The sequence below is a fragment of the Vombatus ursinus genome, unplaced genomic scaffold (genome assembly GCF_900497805.2).
Source record: "Vombatus ursinus unplaced genomic scaffold, bare-nosed wombat genome assembly UNPS02014945.1, whole genome shotgun sequence".
Taxonomy (NCBI): Eukaryota; Metazoa; Chordata; class Mammalia; order Diprotodontia; family Vombatidae; genus Vombatus; species Vombatus ursinus.
In genome coordinates, this window is record NW_020954723.1 from 5,332,522 (window position 1) to 5,352,412 (window position 19,891).

The following is a 19,891-nucleotide window of genomic DNA, read 5'->3' on the forward strand; positions in this document are numbered from 1 at the left end:
GCTCTAGGCCTGGCCATCCCCAGTCAACACTCAGCTCATGGAAAGGCCCTCACTGATCCTACCTTCCCTACAGCACTGTAACAAGTGTATTTGGATGTCTCTCCCCCTCTCCCCAGGTCATGAATTTGTAGAAATGGAGGACACCTCAGAGATCTTTTAGCCTAACTTCCATCTCAAACAGGCATTCTCTCTACAATGTCATTTTGGAAGAGAAAGAACTCCTTGTCTGCTGAGCCCCTCCCCTCCGCCCCATTAGCTCTCTTTGGGGGAGGGCAAGAATTTCCATTTGAAGTCTGCTTCCTTGTAACTTGTACCTGAATTCTAACCTCTAGTCATAGTTCTGCCCTCTGAAGTCACAGGGAAGGAGTCTATTCCCCTTTGCACATGACACCCCTTTTTCAATTATTTGAAAACAGTATGTCTTGCTTGAGTTTTTTCTCCTTTGGAGTAAATATTCCTCATTCCTTCAATTAACATTCCTGCTCTACTCACTTCTCTAGAATCACTGCAGCTTACTAATGCTTGTCCTAAAATGTGGCATTTAGAGCTAGCCACAATGTCCATGTGTAGTGTGAATCAGGCAGAAACGAGAAAAACTATCATACCCCAAGGCCCTCCATCTACACCTTATACTTAGGGGCATGCAGAATGATGTTAAGCTAGATTTGTTCTACTTTGGTTTGGTTATTGGGGGTAGCTATACTGACTCACCTTATTATCCAATACAACCCTCAGGTCTTTTTCATATGAATGCTTCTGAGGATATATATCGTGTTGGCTTTTTTTTCCTTTGGGAATTCCAGGTTCTCTGTGTTTTGTTTCCAATATGTAGAGGGTAGATTCCCACCCTGAAACTCTCATTGATCACTGAACTCTCATCTTTGGGAGTGGGTTCAACAGCATATAACAAAGGAGAAGCAAGGCTTCACAGCCTCCATGTCATTTCTGTGGAATATGACTCCTGGTCAACATGGATCTCTGAATTTGGTATGACTGGGGTCGCTGGTCATTGTCTTCTTCCTGCTCCTGCTTTAGGGACTACAATGTCTAAGAAATTTGGAAGTGGTGAGTAGAATTGTCTGGTTTGGGGTTCAGATACCAGAGAATAAAGAACTGGATTTGTAATCAGAGAAACTAGGTTATAATGATAGCTCTCCCCTACTGACTGGGTGACCTTAGGTAATTCATTCATTCTGCTGGGAGAAACTGCAGGAAAAAGACCATTTCGGCCCCCTCCCCAAGCCACCATGATATCCTTAAGATATAAGAATAAGAGTTAGCGTCTATTCAGGTCTGAAGTCACTGCTCTGCTCCTCCATCGCCCCCTGGCATGTGATAAATGGCATATTACAGGCAGACACACAGATATATCCACACCCACATACACAACCGCCCTATTATTTAAGAGGAACTACCCTCAGAAGAGGCCAGATAAAGGCACAATGGGACGGATGTGATAAGTGCTAGGCCACTTTCAGGAGGCACAGAACCTCCCACCTGGGCTGTGCAGAAGGCACAATCTGGGCAGTATGGCTGTGGTCATAGGCTATACTAGAGGACCAGAAGCAGTGTTTGCATAGAAGGACCAAGTAAGGGCCATAAGAGTTAACTACATGAGTCATTTAGCATTGCGAGTAATAAGTGGCCACCATGTCACTTCTCAAACAGCACAAGGCTTTGTTTGATAGTGGTGGGGAGGAGTTTGGGGCACTGAAGTCAAGAACTGCCATTCCCGTCCCTGTGAGGCACCACCCTAAGGTTCAGGGATGTGCAAAAGCAGCTGATCTAGGGAAGTTGGGGGCTACAGGGTAAAAGCTGAATCCTGTGAGGCTGACATCATGGAAGGCAAATCCCATGTTCAGCATCTCCAAGTGACCCTGTGAGAGACAGAATCAAGGTATGATGACCTTGTTCTAACTCAAGAAAGTAATTCTTATATTCTTACAATTGTGCATAATAATAATACATTTTGACAGCACCATTGCTTATGCTTTGCAAAATAGTTTCCTCATAGCAACTCAGTTCTGTTATACAGTCAATTCTCCTATATTGGGACATACACATTTCCCCCAAAGCATGGAGCTATGCAAAATCAGGCAATAAAAACCACAAGGCTTATGGGGAACGTGGAGTTAGGGGCAAAGTACTCAAAAACTTTCTTAGTGACACATAAAAAATGGATAAAAACATGCAACTTACTAAAAATGGTAGCACAATTTTGCGTGTTAAATGATTAAGAAATATATAAATATAACAATAAATAGTGTCAGTATCCATGGCCTCGGGCTGCTGCTTGGTCTGTGCCCCAGGGCTGGCAAGGTCTTTAGCAAGTTGGGCAATCTGGAGTTGGAGGCCATGTTGAAATGTGAGTGTGGGGGTTCAGACCAAATTTCCACAGCTCACAGCTCCTAGTGCACCATAAGATATATAAGAAATATGGCACTTTATTTGAAAAAAGACCAGAAGTTTGCTCATGAATGTGGTCAACAGAAGGGTTACAGCCTGTGAATAATTATGAAATGGTATAGATTTCTACATTTTCACTGATTCTCAATGAAGAAATCAAGCATAACCAAACCAAAATTCACCTTACCCTCAAAATGTTTCCTAATAATAACAATTGCATTAGAACAAATTGGCAATTTCAAAGCAAATATTATAGCAGAACTGAATGTAGGTAGCAATTCATATAATCCCCATAAACTCCTATTCCCAATTGAGGAAACTGAGTCTCTGGGAGGGCAAGTAGCCGGCCTGCCCATGACCACACAGCTCAAAAGTGTGTAAAGGAAGGTTCAAATCCAGGGCTCCTGACCTGAAGGTCTATCTTCTGTATTTTGTGTGTGTGTCTGTGTGTGTGTGTCTGTGTGTGTGTGTGTGTGTGTGTGTGTGAGTGGTTTTGTGATGTTTCTAAATAGTAAATAACGATCAATAAACATTAAATATTTACTATGAAGTAGGCACTGTGCTAGATACTGGAGATACAAATATGAAAAAAGAGAGTCTCTGCCCTCAGGAAGCTTACAACTGAATGGGGGAAAACAACACCTAAAAGGAAACAGAAGAGGGATGGGGTTACACCAGAGGGGTAAGAATTTGGAGGAGAAGGTGGTGCAGAAGTCAGAGACATCCCACAGTAGAGCAGCCAGGTGAGAAATGGCTGAACTCACCTCCCTCCTTCAATGGAGGCTTTGAGGTTCATTGCTCACTCTCCAATTAGAGGGCCAGAGTAGTGGTGAGATGAACTACCAAGGCTGATGGCCTTTTACAAGATGATAATGAGACCTTGCAGGATAATTTCCCAATAATTCCAAATGCCTCTTTGTGGCATTTAACCTTCACCACCTGGCTCCAAACTACCTTTCTAGCTTTACTATTTTTGGGGTTTTTTTTTGTTTGTTTTTGAGACAATTGGGGTTAAGTGACTTACCCAGGGTCACACAGCTAGTGTGTCTACGTCCAGATTTAAACTTTGGTCCTTCTGACTCCAGGGTTGGCGCTTTATCCATGGCACCACCTAGCTGCCTCTCTTTCCAGCTGAATAAAACTCAATTCAAAACTCCTCCTTTAAACTCTGCACTCCAGAGAAACTAACCTTCTTGCCATTCATCACACATGACTCTCAATCTTCCATCTCCATGCCTTTGCTTGACCTGTCCACATGGCTAGAACTCTTCCTCCTCATCAACGATTCTTAGAATCCCTGGTTTCCTTCAAGACTCGTGAAGCTCCACACTCGACACAAAGCATTTCCTCACAGTGCTTTCCCTCCCAAAATTACCTTGCATCTATTTTGTATGTACGTATGCATGTATGTATGTGTACATATTGTCTCCCTCAATAGAACAAAACCTCCTTGAGGGCAGGGATTATCTCACTTTTGACTCTGTTTCCTCCAATCCTGGCACATAGTAGGCTTTCAATAGATGCTTGTTGATAGATTTGCTGAGACATGTATCCTCTTTAGGCAGACAATGAGTCACCCCTGAGCACTAAGCTTGGATTCATGAAGGCCTATGTTTGCATCCCCCATCAGGCACTTATTTATTAGCTGCATAATTATTCTGAGCAAGTCACTTAACTTGGGAGCTCTCCCTTCTTGAGTATTTGAAAATGCAAGCCACATATAGTAAGAGCACTATTGTTTGAAGAACAACTGGGAATGACTTAAGTTACTCTGAGTATTAGAAATCTTCAAATTAACTACAAAGAACTCATGAAGGAAGATGCTCTCCTCTTCTAAGTATTATAAGTACTCAGATTAACTACAAAGGATTCATGAAGGAACATGATGTCCATCTCCAGAGAAAGAACTAATAAATAGAAGGATACACAGTATGGTTTTACACATGTTTGTGTATATGTTTACAGATATACACATATATGTATATGTATATCTAAGATACATAGATGTACACGCATATGTCAAATGGTGGCCTTCTCCAGTGCAGGGTTGGGAAGGAGGTAGCCAGACAGTTTGGAATGTAAATGTAAGCAAAAAAAAATTGAATTGAATTTTTAAAAATGCAAGCCACCTGAGGTAGGAAGAATGAAAGCAAGAGGTTTAGATGGTAGATGAGAACTAAAGGATTGTTCTAAATCTTTTTTAAAAATGAGAAAGTACCCAAATAAGACGAGCATGTCGAAATGGAAAAGGGTGGCAGGAGAGGTCTGTGACCCTGGGGAGGGCGCCCACCTAGAGCATGGCAACAGCACAAGCTGTGGGCTTTGGAGGCTACCATGATTCCAGCAGTGACAACAGCTTCAGGAGCTCTCAGCTCAGACATAGTAAGAGGTTCAAACAACTGGTTGGAAAGAGATTACAGGGGACCCTTTGCTGGTTCTGGATTGGCAATTCTATTGTCCGTGAGCAGTTCTGGGTCACAGTTTCAGGATGCAGATGAGTGACTGTGGTCTCAGTTCCAAGAAAAAGAGGGAGCACTAGCATTTGTGGCTGCAGGGAAGCAGGGGGCCTTTTCCTGAGTAAATATTAGAGTGTAGACCAAGGAAGCTATGACCACATGTTTCCCTGGATCATACCACCTGGGAAGCACTAAAAACTTGCAGATGTCCAGAACTAGCTCTGAAAATACCAACATGAAAAAGCCTGAAACTACATTTTGATAAATGGTACCAGAGATAATAAAGAATAATAAGACATTTTTACAGCAAGTTTCTCTGATAAAGGCCTCATTTCTCAAATATATAGGGAACTGAGTCAAAATTAAAAAAAAAAGCCATTCTCCAATTGACAAATGGTCAAAGGATAAGAGTCAGTTTTCAAAAGAAGAAACCAAAGCTATCTATAATCATATAAAATGCCTTACATCACTATTAATCAGAAAAACACAAATTGAAGCAACTCTGAGATAAGACCTCACATCTATCAGAAATGACAAATGTTGGAGAAGATTAGGGAAAATAGGCACACTAATGGAGTGCTGGTAGAGTTGTGAACTGGTCCATCCATTCTGAAGAAAAATTTGGAACTATGGCAAAAGGGCTATGAAACCCAGAAATACCATTGGTAGGTCTATACCATAGCAAAGAGCAAAGAAAAAGGAGCTATATGTACAAAAATACTTCTGGCAGCTCTTTTGGTGGTGGCAGAGAACTGGAAATTGAGAGGATGCTCACCAGTTGGGGAATGGCTGAACAAATTGCGGCATGCGATTGTGACAAGTACCATTGTTCTATAAGAAATGAGGAGATGGGGGGGCTTAAGTAAAAACATGACAAGATCTATATGAACTGATGCAAAGTGAGGTGAGAAGAACTGGGAGATTATTGTGCACAGTAACAGCAAGGTTGTGATGATTACATGATAATTACTTGGTTACTCTGATCAGTACAATGATCCTAGGCAATTTCAAAAAGGTTATCCACCTCCAGATTATGAATGCGGAAACTGAAGTATAATTTTCTCATTCTCTTTCCTTTTTTGCATGATTTCACATGTATAACTGATATCATTTTGCTTGTCTTCTGAATGGGTAGGGGAGGCCTGGGAGGGAGTAAAAGAATTTGGAACTCAATTTAAAAAGAAAAGAATGTTAAAAATAAATAATAAATTTTAAAAAATTTATTAAAAAAATACACACGCATGTGTATACATGCATATACACATACATATATGTAAATGTAACACAATATAAAATACTATGTTATTGATACATATGTGCATGTATATGTATACATACACATGTAAACATACATATACACACATATGTGTGTGTGTATATATGTATACACATATATCAGCTCTTTTTTGTAGTGGCCAAAAACTGGAAACTACGAAGAGATCCCTTAATTGAAGAATGGCTAAATAAATTGTGGTATGTACATCTGATGAAGTTCTATTGTCCTCTAAGAAATGAAGAAATAGATATTTTAAAAAGATATGGAACGATTTCTATGAACTGACATAGAGTGAAGTAAGCAGAACCAAAAGAACAATTAGTACATAACTGAAATGAAAAATTTTGAGGATTTTTTTAAATACATGAAGAATGAAATGAGCAGAACCAGGAGAACAGTTTACAAAATGATGACAAACTGTAAAAACAAACAATGTTGAAAGCTCTAAGAACTCTAATTAATATAATCATCATTATCATTCCAGAGGACTGATAATTAAAGATACTATCCATAACACAGTGGTGATGAATTTAGGGTACAGAATTTATCTATCTGTTTATCTATCTATCTATATCTATCTATACATATATATACACATATACACACATGTATGTGTATATATATGTATGTATATGTATATCTCATCCTGTACCCTATATAGTATATGTATATGTGGATATATAAAGAGTATATACAGTCATGCTTTTAGGTATGAACCTTTTTTCAATCCATTTGCATTACATAGAGGGCACTGGCCTTGCCTTGGATACAAGGAGGAAGTGTTTCCCATTGTTAAAATACTCAGTTCAGGCCCTGGCCCTTGTCTCTTTGGTAAGGCAGCACATCTTGCTCTTAAAGGTGTGGCTGCCAAAGGCCCTAGTCCGAGCCTAGGTTAGCATTCATGGATCTAAAAAGGGGAAGGAGTTCCCCACTGCATAGGCATGGGGTTGATACCCTTAGCCCTTGCCTTACGAGTTCTGAATCAGAGCACGATGCTTGTCAGGATATTAGGGGAATTGCCATGGGTGCTTGTCCCAGGCCTGGTTAGCAATTTATGGATCAAATAGAATAGAATGGACCATCCCATTGAACCCATGAAGCTCCCCAAGAAGGTCAAAGATAGAAATAAGGGTCTCATAAACACAGAAATATTCAAAGCAATACTTCACATTGCAGCAAAGATCTGTAAACAAGGCAGATGCCTATTAAATTGCTAATAAAATTATGGTACGTGAATATTATGAAATACAAGCAATTCAGATCTAGATTTTCTGACTATAAGTCTATCCCCTACATGTCACTGACTCGTGTGTGGGAATGTGTGTGTGTATGTGTGAGTCTGTGTGTGTGTGTGTGTGTGTGTGTGTACAAAATCATCTTGTGAGAATGTGTAGGAGCATCTGAATTTGACATTTACCCTACTGGGGCACCCAAGCAAAGTATCACAAATTGATTTTCCAATCCTCCAAATAGACAACCAAGTGGTTTAGGCTTTTTCCAAATTGGAAACTTTTAGTCAGCCAGCAAATTAATTCATAGGAAGATTTTTTAGGACCTTGGACTCGTGTGAGAACCTGAGAGTTTTCATGGGATAAAGAGGAACATAGGCCTTTATGACCAGAACAATGGAATTCTGGTGTTAGCTCCCAGGGATGCAACCATACAGGCCACAAAGAATTGATTTCTAAATCTTCCAAAAAGGGAGAAGGCAATTAGTTTAGCTTCTTTCTACCTTGGGGTGCTGGGGGTTAATCAGTCAATTTTCACCAAGAAAGTTTTTAGGCCTTGAGGCCTGATGTTTTGTCCTTTGAATCAAATATATTTGTATTTGTTTGTTTTTTGAGAAGCAGTACCCCCTCTTGATGGAAGTGTAGAAGCCACTTGTAGGCTGAACAAACTGCTGACTGGGATGGAAGCTTTACCTTGTTCTGTTTCCAGGCCAGAACCATTAATCCCTCCTTAGTCTGGCTGATGTCCACACCATGTCACCTTTAGGGGGCTCACCATATTATTGCCAGACTTTTGTTATTGTTCAGTTGTGTCCAACTCCTCACGATTCTACTGGGTTTTTTTTTTGTTGTTTTTTTTAAGCAAAAACACTGGAGTGATTCACCATGTCCTTCTCCAGCTCATTTTACAGACGAGGAAACTGAGGCAGACAGGGATAAGTGACTTGCCCAGGGTAACACAGAGTAAGAGTCTAAGATCAGATTTGAACATTGAAGATAAGTCTTCCTGGTTCCCAGCTCACTACTCTTTCCACTGTACCATCTAACTACCTTAACTCTTCTTAATCACTTACAGCCTGTGCCAAGGCTAGGCTGTCAGAACAAGGAAGCCTCTTAAACTTAAAATAACATTCCAACTTCTTGAAGTCACTGTTTGCCTCTTCAAGGTAAAGCTAATACTCCTTAGTTAAGAATGACGGATTCAGCTCTTGAAAACTGTATCTTTATTATAACATTTAGAAGGGACATATATAGACAGAGGGTGTGGGTATAAATTGACTCTGATATGTTGATTAAAAAGCCTAATTAAGGGGTGAAAAGGGATTGTAATGGGAGAAAAGGAAAGGAGGAGGCAGAAAAGGGTAAATTTTATCACATGAAGAGGTACAAAAACATTACAATAGAGGGAAAGAAGGGAGGGAGATGAACATTGTTTGATCCTTACTCTCATAGGATTTGGTTCATGGGGGGGAATAAGAATGACAGTTTCTTGTGTTGTTATCAATATCATGAAAGTGGTCATGTGAGGGGATTGAGAGTTAGTCCCTTATAACTGGACCAGCTGAATTTGAGTTTTAATGCCTTGTGGCATCCAAGCAAGGCACCAGGAATCACCTCCCTAGCTGTCCAAATAGGGAACCATGTGGTTTAGCCTATTTCTATTTGGGGTACCTTTGTTTAGCCAGTTCATCAAAAGGAAAAGTTTTAGGACTTTGAATGAATAGGAGTTTTCATTGGGGAGTTAAAATTTAGTCAGTTATAATCAGAACCCTCAATTTTTATCCATCCACAAAGGCCACAAAGAATTGATTTCAAGATCTCCCAAACAGGAAGGGGTCAATTAATTTAGCTCCCTTGGGAAAGTCAGCATGTTGATGACCAAGAGAAATTAAAGGGTTCTGGCCACTGCTGCTCCCCATTCCTCACACCTACACTTACCAAAAACACTCAAAATACAAATTGCTATTATGAACTCATCCCTACCCCAAGATAACTTAACACTTGCTTTCTTGTCATCTTAGGTTGGGACACATGGACCACTGATAAACTCCCAGTTTAAACCTGGGATTAACTTTGAAGACTAGTCATTTTCCAACCAGCACCCGGACCTAGCTGTGGTTACCCCAGGCACTTCCCCAAAACACTATAGCAAGTGTGTTTGGATGCTCTGCCCCCAGAGTCATAGATTCTAAGAGATACAGGAAACCTCAGAGGTATTCTAGTCTATCTCAAATCTTGAATTCACTTTGCAGCCCCTTCTTGGAAGGCCTTTAATAGAGAGCTCATTGTCATTGAAGCAGTTCATTCAATTTCTGCAGAACTTCCCTCTTTGGTAGGAAGTTCCATCTGACATGTGCTCCCCATCATGTCTGAGTCCTCTGGTCCTACTTCTGCCCTCTGTAGCCCCAGGAAACAAGCCTATTCTCTATTCTGTGTGAAAACACTTTAGATATTTGAAGACAGTCAGTGTATCCTACATGAACATAACCTTCAGAGAAAATATTTCCTGTTCCTTCAATTGATCTTTCTGGTTTCTAATCTGCTCACCTTCCTGGTGCCCCTCATCTAGAAGCATTCCAGTTTGCCACTGCCCTCCTAAAATGTGTCTTTAGAACTCCACAAAGTATTCCACATGTGGCTAGAATAGGGAAGAATGCACAAGAATGATCACACCCTAAGCTCCTTCCTCTAAACCCCATAGTGATGTTCATGAAGCACAATGTTACATTAGGTTTGCTTTGGTTAATGCAACCAGCTTTATTGGCTCACCCTGAGCTTGCTGTCCACTAAGAACTCCTCTTGGGACACATCCTGTTGGTGCTATTTCTGGAATTTCAGGTTCTGTTTGTTTTGTTTCTGGTATTCAGGGGGTGGATTCTACCTTGAAACTCTCATTGGCTATTGGACTGCCATTTCCTGAGGAGGGTTCAACAGTATATAATACAGCAGAAAAGTGAGCTATCACAACATCCATCATATCTCAGCTGAATCAGACCAGATTTCTGAACTGAAATACACCTCTGAATTTGGAATGATGGGGCCCCTGATCACTGCCTTCTTCCTGCTGTTGTTTTCAGGGACCACAGTTCTTGGACAGAAGCCTCAAAGTGCCCCTAAACCAGGAAAACGTGAGTAGAGCAAATGGGAAAGAGATGTCTGGTTTGGGAGTGAGAGGTGTGGTGAAATCAAAGAGTAGAGAGGAAATGATTAGATTTAGAGTCAAAGAATCTTTTTCTACCTTATTAGCTGTGGAACCTTGGGTAAGTGATTTAAACTCTATAGGCCAGTTTGGGAAAATGGGAGCAGGGTAAGGAGCTTGGAATAGATGGCCTCTAAGATACTTTCTAGTTCTCAATCTATGAACTTATAAGGAGAGCAATCTCAGAGGCAGAATGGGACTCTCCCCTCAACACGTGCCTTGGTTGCCAGTCCTGAACTGGTTTTGTGTAGATAAACTCACTGTGCTGGGAGAAAAATTAGGCAAAGAGACAAAGAGAAGGGAAATCTATAGAGCAAGGAGAGACGGAATTGAAATGACAAAAGAAGTGGCAGGATTCTGAACAGTTACCATGGTACTCCCAAAATACTAGATTATAGATCAGCATCTATTAGGCCCAGAGGTCACCGCTCCTCCATCACCCAGGAGGAAAGGGGAAATGCTACACACACACACACACACACACACACTCACACACTCACATACACACACACTCACTCACACTCACACACTCACACACACACACTCATGCACACAGAGTCAATAGGTGCACAAGCTTCATTTTTCCTGAGGAATTGCCTTCCTATCTCTAGGTTCTCTATCAACCTTTTAAACTTATGGAAGGAAGTGGAGATGGGAACAGAGATCTAGAAAAAGTATTGATGCTAAAGATCAGGAAAACTTGCTGTTGAGGCAGAACAAGAATGACCCGGTGAGCCTGGCGCACCTTCAGAGATTACTGCATCTCCTCAGAGGCTATGCAGAAGGCACTGTCTGTGTGATGTGGCTCTGGCCATAAGTTATATTAGTGGGGAAGGAGCAGAGTTGGGAAAGAGGAAAGGAGGGCAGAGCCTACGATTTTATGCCAGGAATCACCCAGAGGTTCCAGCATTCAGTGTGTCATCTCTCAGAAACTACAAAGACATGATGGAGGAGGGTGGGAGTTTGGGGGAGGGAGGTCTAGAGCTCCTATTCCCATGTCTATCAAGCTCTGCCCTGAAGCTCAGGTATGTGCAAGAGCAGATGATGTAGAGAACTTGGAGCTTAGGAAGTAAATGATGAACCATCTGAGGTGGAAATCATGGAGGGGAGGGAAAAGCCCATGCTCCTTGTCCCTTGGTAACCCTGTCAGAGACAGAATCAGAGTAAGAGGACACTCAGACCCAGGAAAGTCATTTCTTTGTTCTTATCTTTGTATATTAATCATACTTTATAAGTCTACTGTATAATTTTTTAGAGTTTGCAAGAAGCTTGTTTATAGCAGCCTAAAAGAGTAGCACAAATCAAACCTTGCTTCACAGAGGGAGAAATTGTAGTTTTGAGCATTAAAATGATTTGCCCAAGGTTATACAGGTATTGATTAGCAAAGCCAGGATTCAAACCCAGTTTCTCTAAACCCAGAAGTATTTGTGTCATAGCATACTGTCCTCAAAACCCTGGGTAGTAAGTTATCCCAATGTTACCATTTACAGTTTTACAGGTGAGAAAGCTGAAGCCTTGAGAGGTTAACTGGCTCTTTTCTCACAGTGCCCCCTGCTTTTCTTTTCTTTCTTCAAGTCTCCTTCCTTCAAGATGGAGATGGAGGCTGCTCCTCCAATGGGAGCAGAGGCAGCCTAGCCCCTTAGACCAACAACAGGAAAGAAACATAACGGGGCTATGGGGCTGGGAACTGGGCCAGGGCACCTAGGGATATGGGGTTCATTGAGTACCAGATTCTTCTTGAGAAGAATGAGGGGCTTCAGAGAGAATCTAATGAAACATGCCAGTCAACACAGAATACCTTCTACCACATGCCATACAATGGAATCCAATCTCTGCTTGAATACTTTAGGAGCTAACTACTTTGGAGAGCATTTTACGATAAATCAAAGATGTAGCATGTTCCTCTTTAAACAGTTGAAAGCTGTCTTCAGGGGGGCGGAGCCAAGATGGCAGAGGGAAAGCAGTGACTTGCTAGAGCTCTCCCCGAAACCCCTCCAAATACCTACAAAAAATGGCTCTAAACAAATTCTAAAGCAGCAGAACCCACAAAAAAACAGAGTAAAATAAATTTCCAGCCCAAGACAACCTGGATGGCTGATCAGAAAGGTATATCGTGCTGGGCTGGGAGAGGAGCGCAGTTTGGCGTGGGTGCACAGGCCACAGCGACCCTGGAGCAGGACTCAGAGGACTGAATTGCGGGCAGCTGTGGTGGTTTCCAGACTTCTCAACCCACGAACGCCAAAGACAACTTAGAAGGTCAGTGGGAAAGGTCTGTTACTGCAGTGAGAGAAGAAGCTAGATCTCAGCCGCCCTGAGGGCAGCGGCTGGCTTCTGAGCTTCTGGCCCACAGACTAAGGGGGAATCAAGTGGCTGATCAGAGGGGGATTGCAAGGATCTCTTTGCCAGGGCTGAGGCAGGAATCTCTTGCTTTACCGGTGCTTGGATCTGGGTCACAGTTCTGAGGGGTGGTCCTGGGGTGAGGAGGAGTGCTGGCATGGTGGAGGTGGTTGTGGCAGTGGAGAGGAAACACCTCGCCCCTTATCATAGCACCTTGGAAGAACTGACACTTCTCAGGTCCCTAGAAGTATCTCTGAAAACAGCTGTACAAACCCCCAAAGCTTGGGACAGTACATTCTCCACATTGGAAACAGACTCTTACCTTAACGAAGAGTTTAAAACTCAAGTAATTGGTTGGGATCATGAGCAAGCAGCACAAAAAGAGTCAGACTATATTATCTTACTTTGGTGACAAAGAAGATCAAAACATACAACCAGAAGAAGAAAACAAAGTCAAAGCTCCTACATCCAAAACTTCCAAGAAAAATATGAATCAGTCCTAGGCATTGGAAGAGCTCAGAAGGGATTTTGAGAAGCAAGTAAGAGAAGTAGAGGAAAAACTGGGAGGAGAAATGAGAGTGATGCAAGAAAATCATGAAAAGCAAGTCAACAGCTTGCTAAAGGAGACCCAAAAAATTACTGAAGAAAATGATACCTTAAAAAATAGTCTAACCCAAATGGCAAAAGAGGTCCAAAAAGTCAATGAAGAAAAGAATGCCTTAAAGAGCAAAATTGGACAAATGGAAAAGGAAGTCCAAAAGATTACTGAAAAAATACTTCCTTAAAAATTAGAATAGAGCAATTGGAAGCTAGTGACTTTATGAGAAATCAAGATACTGTAAAACAAATCCAAAAGAATGAAAAATTAGAAAACAATGTGAAATATCTCATTGGAAAAACAACTGACCTGGAAAATAGATCCAGGAGAGAGAATTTAAAAATTATTGGACTATCTGAAAGCCATGATCAAAAAAAGAGCCTAGAATCATCTTTCAAGAAATGATCAAGCAAAACTGTCCTGATATTTTAGAACCAGAGGGCAAAACAGAAATTGAAAGAATCCACCAATCTTCTCCTGAAAGAGATCCCCAAAGGAAAACTCCTAGGAATATTATAGTCAAATTCTAGAGTTCCCAGGTCAAGGAGAAAATATTACAAGCAAGAAACAATTCAAGTATTGTGGAAACACAATCAGGATAACACAAGATTCAGCTGCTTCTACATTAAGGGACCACAGGGTATGGAATATAATATTCTGGAGGGCAAAGGAGATAGGATTACAACCAAGAATCACATACCCAGCAAAACTGAGTATAATTCTTCAGGGGAAAAAATGGTCATTCAGTGAAATAGAGGACTTTCAAGCATTCTTGATGAAAAGACCAGAGCTGAATAGAAAATTTGACTTTCCAATACAAGACTCAAGTTGGAAATGAAGAGTTAAACAGGAAAGAGAAATCATAAGAGACTTATTAAGGTTGAACTGTTCACATTCCTGCATGGAAAGATGATATTTGTAACTCATGAGACCTTTGTTAGTATTAGGGTAGTTGGAGGGAAAAATTATATGTATGTATATATAGATAGATAGATAAATAGATAGATAGATAGAGGGCACAGGGTGAGTTGAAGATGAAGGGGTCATATCTGGAGAATAAAATTATGGGGTGAGAGAGGATTATACTAGGAAAAGGAGAAAGGGAAAGGTAGAATGGGGTAGATTATCTCACAAAAAAACTGAAAAGGCTCTTACAGTGGAGGGGAACCAGGGGAAGGTGACAGGAAATGAATGCATCTTATTCTCATAGGATTTGACTTAAGGAGGGTATAACATACACACTCAATTGGGTCTGGAAATCTGTCTTACCCCACAGGAAAATAGGAGGGAAAGGGGACAAGAGAGTAGGGGGATGATAGAGAGGAGGCAGATTGGGAAAGGGGGAAATCAGAAGCAAATACCTCTGAGGAGGGACAGGGTCAAAAGAAAGAATAGAATAAATGGGTGGGTGGGATAGGATTAAGGGAAATAGAGTTAGTTTTTCACAGCATGTCTACTATGGAAGTGTTTTGCATAACTGCACAAGTATGGCCTATAATGAGTTGCTTGCCTTTTCAATGAGGGTGGGTGGGGAGGGAGGAAGGGAGAAAATTTGGAACCCAAAGTTTAAAAAAACACATTTAAAAAAAATGTTTTCACATGCAACTGGGAAATAAGAAATACAGGAAATGGAGTACAGAAATCTATCCTGCCCTACAGGAAAATAGAAGGGGAAGGGAGAGAGAGATAGCAGGGATAGTAGACTAGGGGAAGGGGTATTCTGAATGCATGCTGACTTGGGGTGGGGGAGGGGCTAGATGGGGTGAAAATTTGGAACTCAAAATCTTGTGGAAGTAAATGTTGAAAACAAAAATAAAAAAAATTAAAATTAAAAAAAAAAAGAAAGCTGTCTTCAACCCACTGATCTTCCTTCAAAACTAAGTCCTCCAGAGTGACACTGAACAAATATGGTCCTTCTCCTTTCTGATGGCCTTTCATATTCTTGAGACAGTTATCATAGGCACTCAAACCAAAGCACACATCCATTCTTTCTTTTTTCTAGGTTAAACATCCCTGATCTGTATATGACAAAATATTGAGTTTTCCTGTCATCTTGGACATCCTCCTTTGAACAATCCCATTTATTGTGTATTGCTCCCAATGAGGGGAAGAGATCCCTGAGATTTGGGACTAACTTCTTTCCCTGTTTCTATCCTCAGAACTTAGTATAGCACTTGGTAAATATTAAGTATTTACTAAAAGCATTTTTATTCACGAGTTCATTCATTCATTACAAGTAGGTAGACAGAGATCTGTGGCATACTCCAAATGCATCATAGGAAGAATAACTTGGGATTGGGATCATTTGGGGTCAAAGCTGCTGGCTGAGAGACAGATAGAAGAGGGGAGAACCAGGAGAAAGTATTCTCAATGGGGAGTTATTGGTCCTGGTAGCCAAAGTTCACATGTCAGTACCCCATTTCTAACCCCCTTATCTGTCACCCCCAACAAGTGACTCTATTTGGGAGATTAGCATTAAAATGTCTCACCAAATTTTCTATGGCTTTTCTTAGAGTGTGATTCTCTGGTATACAAAGATGTAGTTCGGTCAAAACCCACACCTTTATTCACAAACAAGGCCTACTTCAATGGAAGACTCGTCTACCAATATGATAGCAATAGCCAGAAGGCAGTGCCTGAACCAGGATGGGAAAATGTGGAAGACTGGAACCAGGAGAGTCAGCTTCAAAAACAAAGAGGAGATTTTGCAGCAGAGAACCTGGAAGAAATCATGGCCTACTATAAAGATGTCAGTGGTGAGTGGATAAGTACATAGGGCAGGGACCATGGGGGCCAATGCCTAACCCTGGTAGCCTTCTGCCTAACAGAGACTGTCCTCAGTTGGCAGAAGGAAGAAGGGTACATAAAAGGGAGGAGGGAGAAAGGAGAAAAGGGGGAGAAAGGAAGAGCAACGACTGACCATAGGCCTCAAGGTGGAGAGAACGAATCCAGTGAGAGGCAGAGATAGAACCATCCCAAAAACACAACTCTGTCCTCTACCTGCCTTCTTCATGTTTCCCCTTTCCTGCTATTCTCCCCAACACAATGATCTGAGTGAAACAGGAAATGAGGATAGATCAATTCTTGCTCCTCAGTTATTAGCTTAGGTAAGTTCTCTCTCCTTACCCCACTGGGCATTTGGGCCTCTTATAGGAGGCACCACACTGTTGCCTGACATGCTCCTGATTCTAGGACTGAGAGAATGTTAAAAGTGAAAAGTGCCTTAGAAATCATCTAATGCACCCATTTTACAGAGAGGGAAGTGATCATGATCCTGGTACATTGGGAAAAACAATTAGTCATGAGCCTAGATGGCTTCTGATAGTCCATCTATCTATAAATCATTGATCCACTGATCTGATACAGATCAGTCAGTGGCAAAGCCAGGCCTGGCCTCATGATGTCCAATCACCCAGTCTAGCTCTCTTTCCATTTAACCACATTGACTGTTATTCCCCATTGTCTATAGTAGGCAACCACATACCAGGACAGGTTAGCTGTTAGGATGGTTAGTCACAGGTTGTAACAACTTACTGGAATGGAGAGAGTTCTGGATTTGAGTCTGAGAACCTAGGGTAGAATGTTGACTCTTTTATTTGCTATCCTAAAAAGCTCAGGAAAATCACTGCCCTCCTCTGGGCATCAGTTTTCTCATTTGTATAGGAGCAGAGTGGGATAGATAATGGTAAGGTCATTTCCAGCTCTGACTCCAACAATTCTTCTGCTCAGCTCTTCTTTTCATTCTACTCCTACAGCAGGTACATGGATGGAATAAGATTTATAATGATTCAAGGAATTAGCCTAAAAAGATCTGTTCTCTTTTTAAACTTGCTTATCTGGTTGTTCATGCCTTAGCTGCCTAAAGGAAAAGAACTGGATGCTTGTTTTAAGGAAACACTCTTTTCATTTGCAAGGGTGTATGGATATATCTCAGCACTATCATTATTTGGAAACACATTTTTCTATACTCTAGGGAGTTCACCATACTTGGGGCTTGGGTGTTTCAGGTTCACATGTCTTGACTGGAACTTATGGCTGTGAACTTTGCAAGAATGGTGCCACCAACGGATTCTGGCGTTGTGAGTATGATGAACGACCATTCATTGAGTTTGACAAAGGAATACCAGCCTGGATTCCAAAGCAACCGGCAGCTGAAATGATCAAAGCGAAATGGGAGGCAGATGGTGCTGTATATCGGGCCAAGGAATATCTGGAAAAGACATGTATTGAGCGTCTCAAACAATACCAGGATTATAAGAAGGCTAATTAGGATAAACGAGGTAATCTGTCTATACCTTGTTGTCATATTTACTATGGCTGGGTCAATTTAGGGATTGAGGACACTTGGAAACACTACCATTAGAGGGTCTGAAGACATTTTAAAGCCTTCATTGACCTCAAAATATTTCCTCCACCCCCCATTTCCACTAACCAGGGGACAGTGATACTTGAAAATATGAATTCATAAACCTCTTTAGTTCTGTTGGAATTGAAATTAAAGCCCCAGCCACTAAAGTGAGGTCCTTCTCTACTGGGCATTGTGAAAGATACAGGGAAAGATGGGGGGTACTCAGGCAGGATGGTGTAGGAAACAGAAAACAAGCCTTCCATAATAAGACTCAATCCTCCCTAACTCTCTCCATTCATCAAATCTCAGATTATCAATAGGAATTGTTTAACCATACTCCTGAGCACTTCTTTTTTCTTTTTTTCTTTTCTTTTCCTTTTTTTTTTGGTTAGCCAATGGGGTTAAGCGACTTGCCCAAGGTCACACAGCTAGTAAGTGTTATGTGTCTGAGGCTAGATTTGAACTCAGGTCCTCCTGAATCCAGGACCGGTGCTCTATCAACTGCGCCACCTATCTGCCGCACCTGAGTACTTCTTAACTAGCTTCTGATGGGAATCCATATACTCCTCTCTGGGCAATCAAGTTTCTTCAATGACCAACTACCCAAAACAAAGTTACTCCTATCTCTTTGCCTAGAAGTGGTCAACTCAAAAGAATTCTGGGTCTAGAGTCAGAAAGACTTGAGAATCAAGTCCCACACACTTACTTAGGGCTGCTAGGTAGCACAGGGGATAGAGTGCTGGGTCTGGAGTCAGCACTTCCTGAGTTCAAATGTGTCCTCAGACACTTAGTAGCTCTGTGATCCTGAGCAAGTCACTTAACCTTGTTTACCTCAGTTCTCTCATCTGGAAAAAAATGAGCTGGTTTTCTTTGTCACAAAAGCCCCAAATGTTATCACAAAGAGTCAAACACAATTAAAATGATTGGACAACAACTTGTTGAAAACAATCAATCTGACAGGCTACCATAGAAATCCTGATGAGATGAAATAAGAAAAGAGAAATGCTAAATGAGATGGAAGAATCTTGAGAAAGAAAGAATGTGGAGGAAGTTGGTGGTGGGTGGGATATTGTAGCTGAAGTTAAGAAGCTATGACTGGCTAGGAGAACTGTGAAAAGTCATTGTCAACTTCTCAGAAGAAAGGGGACAGGAAGAGAAAGAACAGAAGAATAATAGGAGTAAATGAATCACTTGGTAAATAGTATGTTTCAACAGGTTGCCAAGATTGAGGGGGACTCAGGAATGGAGCTCCATCTTAAGCCCAACCAAGAAGAGAATGAAAAGCTGTGAAGATCTTCATTGCCATCACCATTACTACTCTACTTAAGAGTGACCTGTCATTGGATTTCTAGAAAAGAGAAATACGTAGACCCAGGTTCTTCCCTGTAAGAGCTTTCAATGTGTAATAAACAACATTAAGCTGAAAAACTAAAAATTTCATAAAGAAAATAAAAGTTACATACCATTTATCTGTTTGTGTGTGTGTGTGTGTGTGTGTGTATGTGTGTGTGTGTGTGTGCAGGTCTCTGGTATAAAGTAATCCAGTAAATGAATGGAGAGTGGAGCCATGAACCTCAAAGCCTCCATTAAATGAGGGAGCTGAGTTCAACCATTTCTCACCTGGCTGCTCTGCTGTGGGATGTCTCTGACTTCTAAACCATCTTCTCCTCCAAATTCTACCCCTCTGGTGGGGATGTCCAACCCCATCCCTTTTCTGGTTTTTTTTTGGGTGTTGTTTATCCCCATTCGATTGTAAGCTTCTTGAGTGCAGGGACTCTCTTTTTCCATATTTGTGTCTTCATTGCTTAGCACAGTGCCTAGTTTCGAAGCCTCATATAACCACTGACACACACACACACACACACACACACACACACACCTAGAAATGGAGAAATTTGTATTTTGAATGTGTAATTGTAAAATGGTACAGTTTTTGTGTGTAGCAGAACTGAGTGTAGGTAGCAATTCATATAATCTCCATAAACTCCCATTTTCCAATTTTTGAACAGTTCTTCTTGATAGGAAGTACATTTGGAATGTGT

General features: G+C 41.2%; 2 protein-coding genes across 2 annotated transcripts in view; one reads left to right on the plus strand and one right to left on the minus strand.

The window, feature by feature from the left end:
* Nucleotides 1-19,891, minus strand: part of KCNK13 (potassium two pore domain channel subfamily K member 13) — a 205,771-nt gene that overhangs the window by 65,181 nt on the left and 120,699 nt on the right. The gene's annotated exons all lie outside the window — the stretch shown is intronic.
* Nucleotides 10,320-19,318, plus strand: LOC114030153 (zinc-alpha-2-glycoprotein-like). Its single transcript, XM_027844904.1, has 4 exons — nucleotides 10,320-10,495; nucleotides 16,015-16,257; nucleotides 17,509-17,781; nucleotides 19,065-19,318. The coding sequence occupies exons 1-3, from the start codon at nucleotides 10,399-10,401 to the stop codon at nucleotides 17,769-17,771; spliced, it is 603 nt and encodes a 200-aa protein (XP_027700705.1). The 5' UTR covers nucleotides 10,320-10,398; the 3' UTR covers nucleotides 17,772-17,781; nucleotides 19,065-19,318.